The sequence below is a fragment of the Oncorhynchus tshawytscha genome, linkage group LG11 (genome assembly GCF_018296145.1).
Source record: "Oncorhynchus tshawytscha isolate Ot180627B linkage group LG11, Otsh_v2.0, whole genome shotgun sequence".
NCBI lineage: Eukaryota > Metazoa > Chordata > Actinopteri > Salmoniformes > Salmonidae > Oncorhynchus > Oncorhynchus tshawytscha.
This window is the reverse complement of record NC_056439.1, coordinates 30,106,092-30,124,323: the sequence shown is the minus strand read 5'-3', so window position 1 is coordinate 30,124,323 and position 18,232 is coordinate 30,106,092. Positions and strand designations below refer to the sequence as shown.

Genomic DNA, 18,232 nt, shown 5'->3' with positions numbered 1-18,232 from the left:
AGCACATTTAGAGGATGTGAGAATAATGGAGCCTGATGATGAAGCGTCATCATTGCCTAGTGACTCTCCTAGCAACAGGAAACATCTGCTTCGGCGAAGACCAATGAGGTTGTAGAGAGAATGGTGTTGTTGCTTGTTGCACAGAAAGGGATATTTTAAGACTCTAGGAGTGTTTCGTACACTGAAGGGATTATTAAAACGAAGATACGGTGACTGGGTGTGAAGCGCAAACTTAAGGCAGAGCTTGGAGCGGGATAATTGGCACAGACGGTAAATGTCGCAGCAACGGACGGTCACACATTGGACAGACACATCCAGAAGAACGCATTACCTTCAAAGGCTGCCTACATATAAAAGGACTGCTGATTTGCTGAAGTGCTTTATGAACTGTTGGAGATCGCCATCATAAGGTAATTTTCCTTCTTGATGTGATTATATTAGATCAAATGTGTGGGTGATTCTTACAAATAGGTGACATTCCAAACTGATAGAGATAGCTAAGTAATATTAAGATATCATCATTGCATGGTATCATCATCATCAACATAATCATGAAGATCAATCAGTTGCATGATATTTTTTGTCCAAGCAGGTGAATGCCTTATTTATGTTACAGGTATTTTGTTTGATCCCCTGAATAGGAATATTACAGTTCCACTGTGCCTAACTGCAGTGGGAGTGAAACGATGTGTTATAGCAGGTGTCATTCTGTTGAAAATTCACTAATAAGTGCAATATCAGAAAGTCTCTGTCTCTCTGTTCTCTCTGTTCGCTCTCTCTCTGTGTCACGCACGCACGCACGCGCGCGCGCACACACACACACACACACAGATACACACAGACTACCCACGCATGTACTCAACCCAATTTCTTTGTAAATAGCCTTGTGTGGGGAAATGGCAATGGCTGTAAAGATTTCAGCTTCGCCTACAAAGCACATGCTGCAGAAAGAAGACCAAAATCTGCTTTTATATTTAAAAAAGAATCTGTTTAATCTGGCCATGGTAAATAGCCTATGCAGTGAGATGACATCTGAGAAAACATAACCCACATTTTCAAATTGTGCAGAATAATTTTTTAATGGTTGTTTTGAGATACAGATGAAAACATATTGTGTGTGATTTACAACTTTAATAAAACAGGTGTCTTTCCAATCTGTTATTTTCTCTTTATATCTCATTCTCCTCCACTATAGGCCCCTGAAGGCAATGTGTGAGGCTCAGAGAACATCCCAAGCAATCAGGACCCCAGTCAGACAACTCATTTGTGGCTCTGGGCTGTCATCATCAGGTAATGTACCGTGGCGTGGATATGACTCCACTACTGCTGGGGCTGTTATATAAATCTGTGTCACTCCTCTAACCACATAATCTCTCCTCACTAATGTGTTCAAAGGGAGAGCTTTATCAAGGTTGTAATTGCATTTTTCCTGATTGTGCTTCAAGCAGTCGATTCCCTTGAATAGAGATCAAACCATTCAACAACGTCGAAAGTTGCCTACTTCAAGAGGAAATATGCGGAAGAGGAGGATTTACATGGCGACCTACATGGATATTTTCAAAAAGTACGAACTGCTTTGTTTGTGTTGACATGTTCAGACATCAATCTGTTGTCCTATGACATGACACTTTAGATGTGTCTGTCTCATAATCACAACCTCTTTTTCTTCAGCACCTGATACGTCAGGAGGACCGCAGCTGCATCCTCAAGCTCTCCTTGGAGAAGCTGAGATTCCTGGAGGACCCTGAAGCCTACCTGCGACGCTCTGTGCTCATCAACAACCTGCTGAGGAAGATCCACCATGAGGAGAAGGAGGTGGAGGGGGAGGTGGAGGAGGACGAGGAGAGGCAGGGGACCTGTGACAGGGGCTCAGGCGGGCAGCGGCTGCTCTACCCAGACAGGAAACGTGTGAAGGTGGTGGTGGCAGACTGCTGCTCTCAGTCCTTTGGGTTGGAGGAGATACCACACTACCACCTGGTTCCCTACCCCTCCCCCACATGCCTCTATGGCCTGGGCACATGTCCCAGCATCTCCCCTGGCCACGGGGCTCAAGTCCTGCTCTACAAACTGGATGATAACGGGTGACTGTGACTTGCTGCCAAAGTACGGGAAGAAATTTGATATGGACCATGCACATCGAAGTAATTGGCAGGGAGTGGTTCGGTGACAGAACACCCTATTCACTCAGAGCTGCATTCTGTATCCTGCAGTCTGACGTTATCTACATCCAAAAGGGAGGCTACGGCTTCTCCTGTGTGATTTTTGACTAGGTCAACAGAGCAAGAGTCCAAATCAGGGTCTGTCTTCTAAGGACATCTTTGTTACAGCGTCACTGCCTTTACAAGCTGATGTGAGAGACGGAGATTCCTTGCAGGAATTTGTTTTAATGGTCTTTGCACATGTGAACCTTAAGGGATACATATAGTACAAGTCATGCACCCTGCCACTACACTACTCTCTAAGAAAAAAAGTTGCTATCTAGAACCTTAAATGGTTCTTCAGCTGTCCCCATAGGAGAACCCTTTGAAATATTTTTGGGGATTCCAAGTAGAACACTTTTCGGTTCCAGGTAAAACCCGAGGGTTCTACCTGGAACCAGAAAGGGTTATCCTATGGGGACAGCCGAAGAACCCTTTTGGAATCCTTTTTTCTAAGAGTGTAGAGAAACAGACAAGGTTTGTGTTTGGAGGTTTGGATGTCTGCTAGTATGCTTGTGTGACCACAATCAAACTACTCTGTTGTGTATTTGAAAAATATTACATTTCACTAAACATATCCCTAATGTTAAATGATAGACTACTTATCAGAAGCTTGCAAAAGATGATTGAAATGCATATTGGAAAAACTCATTCAAATGAAACACATGATGGCATATTTGTTGAAAAATTAAGCATTATGCATTTGATATAGAGGTTTTGGTGTAAGTCAACTCTCTGGGCGAATCAATTGTTACACATTTCTGTCATAGTGATGCATGTAATTTCCCCCCCTCCTGTTTCTGTGTTCTTTCCTACAACATTTTGCTGCCCTCCAGTGGTCAAGTTGAGTGTGTGAATTTTGGGGCTGGCTATTCAGTACTGTGCATCATTCTGACATCAATATTTATATTTTCTTGTCTGTTTAAATTAGCTCTCTGTAGCTCAAGCATCCCGTTTTGAGGTGGAATCTATTCAGGCCAAGAAAAATAAAGCAGAACAGTAGGCCGTTTCACAGCCTCGTCTTGAATGTGCCAGTTTTAATGTATTAAATCATTTTCATTCTCAAAGAGACATAACCTTGTTTAGTGCTTGTTACTCATGCTCCAAGAATACACTAACTTGATTCAGCAAGAGCACATTGGCACATTGCTTTCTTTGATGTCAAACAATTCCCTGTATTTTCTAGCTAATTTTGATATTTTTCTGCAGATTTCTCAGTTTTATGTGTCAGGCAAACAATGTTAAGGTAAATAACATATTTATGAATAGATTGACTGTTCATTATCTTGTTTTTATTTTATTTTAAAATTTGTGCAACAATGTGAATATCGTTTGCTATTGTCCATTTTTTTCTGTAATTGAGTATCGGTAGTTGAGTGTGTTCAGTGTAAGGATTGTTTTTCCATTATTGTTAAACATCTTACAAACTACAGACTAAAATAGAATTTTAAATGCTACTTTTCAACACAATATTTTACTGTATGAAATGTATATTTGGAAGACAATTTACATAGGCCTATTCCTTATTAAAGATAAGCTATTTTGCCAAAAGACTTAAGTAGCACCATGAATCTTTCTTTTTTCAGGTGATTGCTAATGCTATAAAATAAAGTGTTTAAGATGACACTGCCATTACGTGTTGGAGTGATTATTTGTAACGTTACTCTGATGAGCTACAGAGCATCCACTGGTCAGACTATGATAGAAGAGAGACTCTGACAATTCAGGGATATTATGATGTTTCATTCATCCATAGGTATATCTTCTACTCTATGGAAGCAAATGTATTTAAAGGCACAAGCTAAAACGAATAGTTAAAAGCTTGGGTCAATACCCATGATTTGCCCTATTTAAAATGTGAAGCGCGTCCACATCACCGCGAAATCGCGACCACAAGAGTCCTTGGAATTGACAATCTTAGGGACGTCCCTTAGGGACGGTCCCTACCGCATTGAAGTTTACGTTTTAAATGGTTAAATGGCTGTATGGGTTATGGTTACGTACGCGTTATGGGTAGGGATTCGTGTTAGGGTTTAGAGTAGGGACGTCCAAAGGAATCGATAACCTGAATACAAGCACAGTCCCGTTGAAATCGTGAGTGCGTCACCCATGCGTGCGCGTTCGCGAGCACTTCATAGATCTATCATTAACCGGATACTACTTGAGATAGCGGAGGTTCCAGGACGACTAGCTACGAGAAAAAGGCTCTGTCATCTAAAACGTGTTTGCCGAACATTGTAAAGTATCACCTGATCTTTTAACCGGCCTTGTTGCTTCCTTCGACAGGAAAACGTGATACACGTGTTTATTTTATGGGAATAAGCTATATGGAATGAGCAATAACTCATGATGCACGAGCTGCTGCTTGAAAGCATAGGAAACTTGCTATATGGCTAACGTTAGCTAGCTAGGAACGGTTAATTTATAGTAAATACACAGTGCTCTATATTGAATCAACATGGCACACAATATTATAACGCAAATTGGACAACTCTGTAATTATCTCCAAGACCCGATTCATGTAGCACGGTTTCAGCAGATTTGCGGTGTGAGCGGGACGTTTTCAAGGAACCCAGCAGAGACCAAAGAAGTGGAACGAGCTCGCTTGCACAACAACAGCATTAGCGATCTCCAGGGTGAAAATGAGAAATGTACTGTCAACGGAGGAGAAGGGGAGAAAACCAAGAGTCTCCGGCAGAGAAAAGTCACCTCGCCGGGGAACAGTTTGAAACAGGAAGGAGTAGTCAATGATTCTCAGAACGGGTCAGTGGTAACTCCTGCGGGGAAAACGGCCGGGCACATCGGGAGCGGTTGCCGCCTCGCAAGATCCAGTGATGTCGGGGTACGGGACCTCAAAGAAAACGGCTCAAGTGGCGTCAACGGGTCCAGGGTAGAATGCACCTCTGAGACACCTGATGAACGGCTTAGTGAGGACCCCGGTCCTAAGACTACTGTCAAGCCGCTGCGCAAAAATTCCCTGACAGGCGATGTGGGCCAGGAGTTTTTAATCGAGAACAAGTTTTTGTACTACCTGTTCACCTTAGGAACTGAGCTGGGCAACGAGCTGTTTTACATCACCTTCTTCCCGTTCATCATATGGAACGTGGACGCTTATGTAAGCCGGCGTCTGATCGCCATCTGGGTTTGGGTCATGTACCTTGGCCAGAGCACTAAGGATGTCATTCGATCGTCCAGGCCAGCCTCACCGCCCGTGGTCAAGGTGGAGATGTTCTACAACTCTGAGTACAGTATGCCCTCTACACACGCCATGTCAGGCACGGCCATTCCCTTCTCACTGTTACTGCTGACCTATGGCCGTTGGGAGGTAAAGTTTTGCTGTGTTGTTTTCAGTTAGGAGGAAGTATCAATGCACAGTTTGATCAAATTGCTTCCCCACTTGGCAGTGTTTTCATGGAACTGGCAGCTATTGAGGAAAACATCAAGTTTCAACATCAAGTTCCTCTTAGTAACCCCACTGTAAGTGGCGTCATCAACTTGTTACAGTTGTAAGGGTCCAATGTCCTCAAGGCTGCTTCAGCTGACAGACATGCAAATATGAAGCCCTTGTTCTATGGATTTATTTATTGATGTTACTGTCACTTGTGAAGTGTAATTTTTTGGGGGGGACAAAACATTGAACTTCAATCTCCCCCAAGCAGCCTAGCTAGACTAAGGGTTAATTTTTTCAATTATATCAGAGTTCTACAGTGTCTCAGACATGATTCCTTTCAGTGTGCAGTTGCAGAAGATATTGCATTACTCCCACAGTCAGTGCTCATTTTTATAGTCTTTTGTTAGCCCCTGGCCTTATTACTCGTTGTCTCATACCAAATCATCACGAAGCATGAAAGAGCCAAAGAAAAGAAAGGAGTGCTTCATGGCTCCACTGTCATTACCTTGACTGCACTGCCTTCTTCCCCTACGCTGCCTGTAGGCTACATCCCTCCCATACATTCCCTGTTTCCTCATACAGTATGCAAATGTTGACATATAATAGTCTGTAAGGTCTACATATACACCTGGCCATATGGTCTCTACTCTTATTATTACTCATTAACTTTTAATATACCAGGTTAGCTGATAGAGAACTCTTACTTACAGCAACGTTGGGAAAAGAGTTGCCGAGTTTGACCTACTCCTTCTGGCAGCCGAGTTCTAAAGCGCTCTGCTGGAGAATCATTTCAGAGGCGACAATGATGCTGTTTGAATCATACCATGAGTGCAGGGGAGGGATTGATGTATGTGCACTGCTCACTATATGTTTGCCTGGAGATAAGAGAGGAACCAAGCCTCCTGCAGGTCATCAGATAAGCCATTCACATATTTTGCCTCAGTACTAGAGTTACGCCACGGGCCCAGCCATTGTGTTTCAGATTTGACTCAAAAAGACAGTCCTCTCAACATGATAGGCCTATCATGCTCTTTCATTAGGCTGTTTTTGTATCGTCCTTACAGTTCTCTCTCTGACTTGCTCTGGCATGCCGTAGTCTTCATGTGGAATGCCTGCCGCTGACTTGCCTGAGCAGTTGAAGTATTTGGGATGTGCTGCAGACCCCCTCCCATCACAGTCTTTCCGGCCCTGCACGAGCAATTAGAGCCAGATGTCTCTCTGTATGAAGATGCTGGCAGTAAGAGGACAGCCAGAGGGAGAGGCAAACAAGGTCCTCTGTGGGACAGATCTAATACATGGAGAAAAACATTTCCCTGGCAATAGGCTGCTACAGGCCTGGTCGGGAGGACAACCATTCAAACCATGTTTACAGATGTGACCTTTTATTTTGGCTCTGTTGATATAACACAGAAAGCTGCGTTAGACTTTGCACTGAAAATCCAGTCCCGTCTCTGTCAGCATCTCAACTGAGTAATGTAGGGATCCACCACCACCAAGTGATCACAGAGCTACAAGCCCAGCAGAGATCCTTCTCAATAACAAGCGGCCAGTGAACCACAAGCTGCACATAGCATAGTGCTGTACACACACCACCTCCATAAATGTTTGCCTGACTTAGCTACAGTATGACCACACACCAGAGCATAAGAGGTCTGTCAGTGGGCTTCCAAACCAAACGAGCATGTTAACATGGATGGGGCCCCTCAACAGATAGTTCATGTGTTGACAGGGCTGTTTGGACAGTCTTCCACCACAAGGCTTGTGATTTCATCAACCCCCTGCTCTCTGCTCCCACAGAAACACTGACCTCAGGACAGTTTAGGAGGGCAGGCAGTAGGGCAGCAGGCTATGTGTGTGGCCTGGCTTTGTGTCTACAACACACACACATGAGCTTTTTCTCTCCCTCTTTCGCTCTCTGTTCCCCTAGTGTTTCTCAGTCTCTTGTGTGTAAAGCCTTCAGAGAGGCATTGTTCACTGGATGGACTAATTACTTTTCATTTGACACTGAAATCTCCAACCATATGCGTGTTCAGTTCTGCAGAGGAACCAGTAGTGTGCTGTGAATCCAGTATGATGATGTGTGTGTTGCGGCAAGTTTAGGCTCCACTCTCGTTAATTAAATCATCTTGATTTCCCCTCAAGGTTTCAGTCCCAGATGAGTGGGAGTAAGGACAACCGGGGGAGGTTACAGGGATTCTGTGCAAACCTCAGCAGTCCTCACCCTTTATCTCTCTCTTTTTATGGACCAAGTGCACTCCATCTGATAAGAAAATAACTCAAGTGGCAGGCTGTGTAGAAAAATGCATAATCCTTGTGTGACTGAACGATGTGTGTTTAGCCCCCCTTCTTTTGAGTACTATCCCAAAGGTCTGTCAAATCAATTTCAATGAGCATTGCTGAGAAGTGTATATATGCCTATATATCACGTTTTAAACTCATTCCACAGAGGGCTGAGTGAATGGGTTTTTGCTTCTCCCTTGTACTTACTCACTAATTAGTAATGAACTCCCCTCACTTGGTTGTCTAGGTTTTAATTCAAAGGGAAAAACAAAAACCATGCGTTTGACACCCCTGCTATAGATCAGGGGTTGACGTATTCTATTGAAGTATAATTTCATCTACGCTTTCTCGATCCTCATCGCTCTCTTACTCTCTCTACAGTACCCCTTCATGTTTGGGTTCACTCTGGCAATGTGCTGGTGTGTGCTGGTCTGCATAAGCCGCATCTACATGGGTATGCACTCCATCCTGGTAAGTCTACCTTACTTCACATATTTGTGCTGGTACCTGCCATTCACACTAATATCAACCAGGCTGTCAACTAGAGGTCGACCGATTTTAATCGGCATGTCCGATTTTAATCGGCATGTCCGATTTCAAGTTTACAATCGGTAATCAGCCTTTTGGATGCCGATTACATGGCCGATTACATTGCAATCCACGAGGAAACTGCGCAGCAGGCTGACCACCTGTTACGTGAGTGCAGTGTCGAAAGGACCTTGTGGCTGTAAGTTGCTAGCTAGCGTTAAACTTATCTTATTAAAACACAATCAATCTTCACATAATCACTAGTTAACTACACATGGTTGATGATATTACTAGGTTAACTAGCTTAATCTGCGTTGCATATAATCAATGCGGTGCCTGTTAATTTATCATTGAATCACAGCCTACTTCAACTTCGCCAAACGGGTGATGATTTCACAAAAGGGCATTCGTGAAAAAAGCACAATCATTGCGCAAATGTACCTAACCACAAACATCAATGCCTTTTTTAAAATCGTTACACAGAAGTATATTTTTTTAAACCTACATATTTAGTTAAAAGAAATTCATCTTAGCAGGCGATATTAACTAGGGAAATTGTCACTTCTCTTGCGTTCAGTGCAAACAGTCAGGGTATATGCAACAGTTTGGGCCGCCTGGCTCGAACTGTGAACCCATTTGCCAGTATTTTACATAATTTTGACATAACATTGAAGGTTGTGCAATGCAACAGCAATAGTTAGACTTAGGGTTGTGCCCCGTTCGATAAAATAGGTAACGGTTCCGAATTTCACTGAAAGAATAAACGTTTTGTTTTCAAAATTATAGTTTCCGGATTTGACCATATTAATGACCAATTATATTTCTGTGTTTATTATATTATGATTAAGTCTATGGTTTGATATTTGATAGAGCAGTCTGACTGAGCGATGGTAGGCAGCAGCATGCTCGTATACATTCATTCAAACAGCACTTTACTGCGTTTGCCAGCAGCTCTTAGCAATGCTTGAAGCACAGCGCTGTTTATGACTTCAAGCCTATCAACTCCCGAAATTAGACTGGCAATACTAAAGTGCCTATAAGAACATCCAATAGTCAAAGGTATATGAAATACAAATGGTATAGAGATAAATAGACGACGCGTCTTAATTCCTATAATAACTAAAACCTAAAACTTCTTAACTGAGAATATTGAAGAACTGGGAATATTGAACCACCAGCTTTCATATCTTCTTAGCAAGGAACTTAAACGTCAGCTTTTTTACACTGTGGTTTTTACACTGTTTTTGCATTATTTAATTCAGACAAAATACATTTTATTTATGTATTATATTAAGTTACAATAAGTGTTCAGTATTGTTGTAATTGTCATTATTACAAATATCTATATAAAAAATTGTCCGATTTAATCGGTATCAGCTTTTTTTGGTCCTCCAATAATCAGTATCGGTGTTGAAAAATCAGAATCGGTCGACCTCTACTGTCAACCACTCAGCTAGTTGATTCAGGACTGTTCACTGCTGGCATGTCTTGAAAGCACTTGAATTTGATACCTAACCTATGTGAAACAGTATCTAAACCGTAATGTCACCTTGTCCTGAGCTTTGTGTCAGACGCTGGCTCTACTCTAGTGTCTTCTCCCGGACTGCCTGTAGGTTATAGACACCTCAGTAGAGGCCTGTATTGGACAGTTACAACACTGCAAAAAAATGATTTCTTTGGGAGGGGAGAGCATAGTTATTCTACAGTTGATAAAATGATTATAGGCATTTTAGGGAAGAGAGGGCTTATCAGATACAAAGCTGGTGGTCTGGTAAGCCGGAAGAGGGGTTCTGATCTCCACATGGCAGGCAACATGTTGGTCTATGGAGGTGGTCTCTCTATACCACATACCCACAAAGGCTGGTGCTGGTGGCCCTCAACTACTTCCAGCTAGAAGTTGGGACAACATGAGAGAGGTTGTTGTTGGTAATTTAACAAATTCTAGGTTACTCCTCTATGATCATAGGGACTATCACCAATCTCCCATAACAGGAACCAGTGGAGAAATAACTAGTCCCAGCACCAGAAAGATACTAAAATAAATGCATTGGATTGAAACAGTGGCTTACTATGGGATGCATTCAGGCACAGTTTATAAACACTACTCCACTGTGTGTCGTCTACCACACAACTCCATGGGCATGTTTAGTCTCAGTCTGCCACTGGGCTTTAGGGAAATGAGGGAAACATTACAGATTTATATTTGCCTTTGTGTAGTGCCTTAAGGTCTACAGTGCAGACCCATCTGTCCTATAAGCGGCAATGCTGTCGTCAGGGTATGAGTATTTATCCTGAAACTTTCTTTGAAGAAGAAAGTAAAGGCCATTTTTAGTATTTTTTTTTTATCCCAAAATGTTTTTTTCTCTTATGTAATAGAACACACAGCTCAGATGTGGCAGGCAGGCAGTAGGCCCATCTGGAGAGTGAGACTAGTAGCGATGAGGCATGCTGTCTGTCCTAATATGGACCTGCCTCTTGGCCTCCATTTCTACATCTAAGCACCAGAGAGACAGAACTGTGCATTTTTGACTCGCTGGCTGTTTGTGAGTGACAGTGTCTGTGTTTTTCAGAACGTGTGCGTTTGTTTCCACAGCTCCAATTAAGTCCCAAGGGGTGATGTTGTTGTCGCTTACTGGTATGATGTCATTGACCTGGTTGGCTGCAATGTTGCGTTTGACTGCCGGTCGCACGGGCAACTGTTGCTTTGGTGATGCCTGTATCATGTCTCAGGGAGTTGACTGATGCAGTGCAGTCAACTAGGCACAGGCAAGGGAGTTAGTAGTTACCCAGCCCCAGGCAGTAACCCTGTGTAGCCTCTCCTCCTTCTCTATAGCTTCACTGACCCCCTCATGTACACTGTTGATCTGTGTCTCTCTGTACAGGACATGGGGGGGCTTGTTTCCAGCTCATATAAGCCTTTAATGGCAGAGCTAATGCTGTTAATGGGGCTAAATGTTCTGTCTGGGGGACATTATATCAGAAACTGTTTTCTGGGGTCTGTTGGAGTGTAGAACATCCATTTGTGGTCTCTGACCGCTGCCAGGCTTCACTGCTTAATGGGTTCTGTATCAACTTAAAATATTATCTTGCTCAATGAATACGCTTCCCCCTCTTTTTCTACACAGGAATGGTTTGAAATGTAGCTAAAGGAATTACCGTAGATATGCCAGCACTATCTTCTCCACCATCTGAGAGGCTAACAAAGGTTGGTCCTCCAGGCCTGTCTCTCATTAAGCTGGGAATATACGGTCATTGGAACTAATGAGGCTTGATAGCTGATCCTATTAAGTCATTTAGGATCTAAGAGGTAATACAAGAGACCAAGAGTTGTCTATTCTCTATCCTCCTCCCAGGCTTTCTGTAATGGTAGGCAAGGTAGGACCTATGTCATAAATGATTCTGTGGGTTGTATGCCACAGTTCATGGTATTTCTCTCTATAGGCTTTATGAGTGCTGGTTTGGCTGGGGTTAGAGAGAGCACTGAGTAGCACTAGATTAATGCTAGTGTAGTATCAGCACAAGCTACATTTTCAGGGTTTCTGAGTTTAGCCTAGTTGGACCAATCGAGACAACGGTTGGGACAGACTAGTGATGGCATTCACAATGAGAGACTAATTCTTAATGATTAAAAGACAGAAGGTGATAAATCATTACAAGGGCATTGATAAGGATATAAACTCTAGTGACCCCATCTACGGAATATTTCCTGCTACTTTTCTTTTTGTTGACTTCACAGTTAACAGTCAAACTTTGGACCAGAGACCATTTTCTCCTGGTACTGAGGCATGCCTGGTAAAGCCTACATTGACATTGAAGGATATTGTGATTTATTTTTTAAGTCCCTGCATTTGAAATTAAATATTGAACTTATATGGACAAGTATTGATACTTATTATGGGTACATAGGTTACTGTGAGAGGCTGTAACAGGTTTTCAGTTTGCCGGGACAAAAAACGAACAAAAGAAAAGCCGAGAAATAAAACTGTTGCCGGCCAAAATGACCGGGAGGAAAAAAATCCCATTCCAAAATAATGCTTTTTATTCATTAATGGAAATCAATTTCACTGTCATGTTTATCGGACTATAGGTTAATTTGCAATTTGTGGAATTAAATTGGTCTGTGTGTATTTTCGTTAGTCATCATGTTTCTTATTTATCCAACACAACTATCACACATACAGAGCCTATTTTGAGCTGGAATTCTCCTGCATCTCCTCAGCTGGTTGCTGCTGGAGTAAAACATGTGCTTTTATAAGACCATTAATTGCACAACACTTCTAAATGTAATAGTGTGTTAAAAACGGTTGGTGCACAATTAAAAAGAGCTATTTTTTCCCCCTTCTCAACTTGTAATTGAAGTCATCTCCCATTCAAGTGTAGGCAACAGGCTATTAGCACATCACCCACTCCTTTACAATGTAGGCTGGAGGCAGTATACATTTTTAGGCTACTTAATGGTTTGAAACCTGAATGTTCTATTTCATGTTATGAGGCATGTCTTACCTCACTTCAAAGTAACCTATAGGCAAAATCCGACAATGGAAACATGGAGTCAATTATTTTATAAAGACTTCATAGGCGGCACTTGAGTTTAAAGTTTGGGGAAACAAACAATGTATCCTACCTATTAGTATGTTCTGCATGCCAGTTATGATTTTCATATGCACATTTTCGTGGAACAATTTAACTTCATTAATAACGCTTTTGTTTCTCAATCATTGTCAACTGGTTACTCTAAAAATCTGAATGAAAATGATAATAACCTAAAAGTAAACTAATGAGAGATCACCAGCATCTGCCATATGGACACATTGATACACGGTAATTAATGATTGGCGGCTAAAGAAATGAGCGCATGGAACTCATAGCCCACAGGCCAATGCAGCAGTAGGCCGATAACTTCCATTGCTCTTTCACACCGAGGATTGGTGAATTATGGAAGAGTAGATTGTTGGAAAGATTTTTTTTATATTAAGACGCATTAGATGTTAAGATGCATTACCATTATCTAAATGTGATTTATAATTCTGGGCACCGCTGGTGGACCCTACTGGGTTTTGCAGCCAATGCATATGGTCTGGTAAATTTCTCAAATGGCGGTAAATTAAAATCTTCCCAGTCATGTTGTCCGGCGCCACATTTGAAAGTGTTTGAAAGTGCTTCTTAGGCCAGAGGCACACAGTGAAATAGCTCTATCTCGCCTCTGGAGCTCTGAAAGTCCCTTTGATTGTAACATGTGGCCTTGCAGTGATTTTACCACTTGAGGTCACACAGAGAAGCTGCCAAGTGCGAACACGTGAATGTGGAATGACTTTGACATGACTGTGGTAGACACGTGTAGGCCAGGGTGGGTTAATGACTGACAGCATGAAGAGTGGGGTAGAGGTAGGATGATCTATGCCCACTGGGCACAGACGACATTTCGACATCTATTTTTGATTTCATTTTGGTTGAGTTGTCAGCAAATGTGAAATCAACAACAAAAATGTTGCCATGTCATTGGATTTAGGTTCGAAGTGGTGTGAAAAGATGAAAAATCTTGGAATTGAAAACTTTTATTTTTAGGTTGTAGGGAGGTTCTGAGAATGTTTTACTCTGGTTCCTGAAGTTTTCCTGGGAGGTTTTATTAATGCTCTGAAAACAGAAATGGTTATTTTGAGGTTTTTTAATAACTTCCTTTTTTGTTTGTTTGTTTATTTATTTGTATTTTTTTAATTTGACCCCTTTTTCTCCCCAATTTCGTGGTATCCAATTGTTTTAATAACTACTATCTTGTCTCATCGCTACAACTCCCGTACAGGCTCGGGAGAGACAAAGGTTGAAGGTCATGCGTCCTCCGATACACAACCCAACCAAGCCGCACTGCTTCTTAACACAGCGCGCATCCAACCCGGAAGCCAGCCGAACCAATGTGTCGGAGGAAACACTTGTGCACCTGGCCACCTTGATTAGCACGCACTGCTCCCGGCCCGCCACAGGAGTCGCTGGTGCGCGATGAGACAAGTATAACCGGCCAAACCCTCCCTAACCCGGACGATGCTAGGCCAATTGTGCGTCGCCCCACGGACCTCCCGGTCACAGCCGGTTACGACAGAGCCTGGTCGCGAACCCAGGGTCTCTGGTGGCACAGCTGGCGCTGCAGTACAGCGCCCTTAATCACTGCGCCACCCGGGAGGCCAACTTCCTTAACTTTCAATATTTTGTTATTGTGACACGGCATCAGTGATATTCAAACCTATTCTCTGTTAAACAGAATAGCCTGCTTCATGACCCCTGGCCTGATTCTTTTCAGATTGGTGGGTTATTCTCCCTAGCCAGTCCTTCTTCTGCACAACATGTCACACCACCACTTTATGGTCCCATCCACCCCCCTTCAATTAAAATAAAAGGTTTTTATAGATATTTTGTTACATATACATTATTCAAAGACTTCACATATATGGTACTTTTATACACACATGGTAGGAATACAGTTTGATATACACATTCAGTGAGAACATGGGATCTTTAGTGCCCACAGAGTTGGGACACCCGTTTTAAGGTCCCACCTTCCTCAATTTTATTGAGTATTGTCAATTAGTACTTCAACATTATTAAAATGAAATTAATGTTGTAAAAGTGTATCATATAAAGTGAAGGTCAAGAATATGATATTACTATTAGAATGAAACACTAGTAGGGAAACTAAGAAGGTTGCCCTGTCAAATAGAATTACTCTGTGCTTGGAATGGATCCCCTTATGCTAGCTAGCTAGCTCATTTTAGATAAGAATAGGGAAATTTACCCTTTTGCGAAAACGTTTGTGATTTCTTGATGTTATATGTTATACATTTTAATGATGTTTGCAATTCTTGTTCCTGTATGTATTTATATTGTTATTTTGTCCTCAAACTTGAACTCGAGATATGCCATTTAGAAAATGAGGCATTTCCCACAAACCGACATCATCACACTCCCTCAACTGATCTGGTCGGATAGGCAGACCTTCTGACTTTGTTGCTGTGACAACCCCATGTCTTCCTCTATTGTGTCATTTTCAAATAAAAAAACTCGGGTTAAGCAAGACTTGAAAATCTGTCATACATTACTCACATGATTTAAAGCATTGTTAAGATGATATGCATTTATTAAGGAGTGCTGTCTGTATAGTGTATACTTTGCTAAGTTGTTCATGTTGTTTTTTTCTAGGATGTCATTGCTGGCTTCCTGTACAGCCTCCTGATCCTGGTGGTATTCCGGCCAGCACTGGACCTGATTGACAACTTCAACCTGACATACCGCTACGCCCCCCTCATCATCATCTCCCTGCACCTGGGCATGGGCCTCTTCTCCTTCACCCTGGACACCTGGAGCACCTCACGGGGCGATACCGCTCAAATCCTGGGCACTGGTGCTGGCGTGGCCCTAGCCTCCCACCTTAACCACCACCTTGGCCTGATGCCCGACCCCCCGCTGGACCAGCTGCCCCTAACCCCCCCGGCTCTCAGTGCCGCCCTGCTGGCCGTAGCCATGCTGAGGATGTGTCTGGGCGTCCTGGTGCTGCTGGCCATCAGGGCCCTCATGAAGGCCATCACCATCCCTCTGGCCTGCCGTATCTTTGGCATCCCCAGTGGAGACGTAAGAAAGGCCCGGCAGCACATGGAGGTGGAGCTGCCCTACAGGTACATTGTGTACAGCATGGTGGGCTTCAGCACCCTCTTCCTGGTGCCCCAGCTCTTCACCTACCTGCAGCTGTCCTGATGAGAGAGCCCTGTGGATCCCCCAGTCCCCTGTCCTCACCCCTGCTCATCTAAAACCAAGCCCATAGGAACATGGGAAATTCACACCTTACATATCCTGTACATCCACCTCCTATACCACTAACCTTTGTCCCTGCCAGTTCTAATGACAGAAACCTCTTATCAGGGAACTCCTATAGACAGATTTGACAGGATGTCAGCACTGATTACTAAATCCTATTTGCTTTATCTTACTTCAATTGTTTTTTGTCAATCAGAATTTGACCTCTGTTTATCTTAATTTCCCATTTTATGGTCTCAATTTGAAAGGAAACGCACTAATGATTTTGGGCATCAGAGCAAGTTATGGATCAACTAGACTAATAATTCTCTCTATTATTAGTCACCCCTTCCCCAACCGTATATACATAGTCTATCCTGAGTATTTATTTAAAATACTTTCCCTGCTTTTTTGTACTTGGGAGAAAATGAGGATTCAATTCTAATCTGATCATTTCAGTCTGCGTCCTGGTTGTGTTCTCTTATCTATTTTTCTAAAGGGCTCTTTTTATCTATTATTATTGAAGATGATCTGTTGAGGTTTGAATAAATAGATTTTTACTCTGTACTGATGAGAGAAAAGCCATGACTGGGGCTAGGCACATGATGCAGTGGTGTCACTGTGGGATATATAGAGGACAGGACATTAGCCCTATAAGTCAGAGGGTTAAAAGTGGGATTGTTTTGAGCGTCAGGAGGACTTGGCTCAGACACACAGTGAGGAACTTCCTGTTTTATAGGAGGGGATGCACCTGACTGCACGGAATCACTTCCTGCGGGTCTCGTGTTTGGAGGGGCCAAGGGAGGATTAGAGGAGATAACACCAACCCCAAGGGTAAATAACTATAGGAGCTAAGTTCTGCTTAAATGCAGGTTCTGGAAGTCTTTCGTTCAGAAACATTACTTGCATTCACAGAGGGATTTCACATGGAAAGCCCCTCAACAGTAACTAAGCTAGTCAGTTTATCTTCCAGTTGTACTTTAATGAACACTGGCAACTCTTTTCTCTCACTGTATGTTTCATCCCCTTGTTTCTTTGACTAGCACAATGAAGATTCTCTCTTCGTCATGTCCCCCCAACCGTACTCCCTCTCTACCTTCCTTTGCATCCTTCCTTTGTTCCAAGTCCATAGTGACTGGACTAGATCCACAGGCACTGAAGAGTGTAAAGTTACTCTTAACTCAGTGTTCTTACTATATCTCTTTCCAGAAGTGACCAAGGCTTTCACTGCTTTAATGAGGTACATAATATAGTATAGGTATACTATCATAGCATTGTTATTTTGTCTGGCTAATTGATTTGTTTTTTATTGTTTTTAACAAAAGAATAGTGCTGACTGGAAGAATGCCAGCAGTTTCCCACTAGCAGAGAAAAGACTGAAAGGACTGGAGCCCGTTGCTGTGCTGATCACACTGATATAGGTATACTGTAGGTATATCTATTATTGGAAAAACAATATTGTTCCTGGACCAACTGTCATAACAACTATCTTGGCCCACAGGGGCAGAGGCTTGATAAGAAAGCTATACTGTACATCCTAGTGTGATTATGGAATACATATGATATATAGATGTCTATAGTACTGTCCTAATAGAAACCCAGCTAGCACATATTGTTCCTTGTAAGTGGTGGGAACGTATGTTTTTGGGAACGAAGCTATGTGTTTCCTGACTGTTAAAACGGACGCTTTTTTTAAAACATTCTGAGAACAGAAGTGAAAGTTTTGCCTGTTCTGGGAACTTTTATTTTTAGGTTGCATGGAGGTTCTGAAAACATTTTACTCTGGTTCCTTAAGTTTTCCTGGGAGGTTTTATTAATGCTCTGAGAACAGAAATGATATGCTATTTAGATTTTTTTTAATAACTTCCTTAACAATGCTAGCTTGTAGTGGGTAAACTTTTTTTTTAAACTTCAAGCATGGATAGGACACATGGAAAGGAATATCCTGAGGCATTAATCATGTAAAAAACGTTTTATTTTGACCACATTAGTGAGATTCAAACCCATAAAATTCTGATCTCTATCCATGGACTTAGTCCACTGTGCCACCAGGATG

The 18,232-nt window shown here is 42.4% G+C and overlaps 1 protein-coding gene and 1 long non-coding RNA gene across 3 annotated transcripts; both read left to right on the top strand.

Moving 5' to 3' along the window:
- The first annotated feature begins 77 nt into the window (after positions 1 to 77).
- Positions 78 to 3,830, top strand: LOC112261703. The gene is made up of 4 exons (XR_002955191.2): positions 78 to 410; positions 1,196 to 1,290; positions 1,449 to 1,564; positions 1,672 to 3,830. It is a non-coding gene; the product is annotated as an uncharacterized LOC112261703 (long non-coding RNA).
- Positions 3,831 to 4,218: 388 nt separating this feature from the next.
- Positions 4,219 to 17,989, top strand: LOC112261702 (sphingosine-1-phosphate phosphatase 1). Of its 2 annotated transcripts, XM_024437272.2 has the most exons (3): positions 4,228 to 5,523; positions 8,251 to 8,340; positions 15,586 to 17,989. In XM_024437272.2, the coding sequence occupies exons 1-3, from the start codon at positions 4,657 to 4,659 to the stop codon at positions 16,135 to 16,137; spliced, it is 1,509 nt and encodes a 502-aa protein (XP_024293040.1). In that variant the 5' UTR covers positions 4,228 to 4,656; the 3' UTR covers positions 16,138 to 17,989. The 2 variants fall into 2 exon arrangements, with proteins under 2 accessions (XP_024293041.1, XP_024293040.1); XM_024437273.2 differs by lacking the exon at positions 8,251 to 8,340 and having other exon boundaries at positions 4,219 to 5,523.
- The last annotated feature ends 243 nt before the right edge of the window (positions 17,990 to 18,232 follow it).

Excerpts from the sequence above, each read along its gene's own strand:
- LOC112261702 (XM_024437272.2), top strand. The coding sequence starts at position 4,657 with ATGGCACACAATATTATAACGCAAATTGGACAACTCTGTAATTATCTC. Across the intron at positions 5,524-8,250 it reads TGACCTATGGCCGTTGGGAG|TACCCCTTCATGTTTGGGTT; the intron begins GTAAAGTTTTGC and ends CTCTCTCTACAG. Across the intron at positions 8,341-15,585 it reads TGGGTATGCACTCCATCCTG|GATGTCATTGCTGGCTTCCT; the intron begins GTAAGTCTACCT and ends GTTTTTTTCTAG.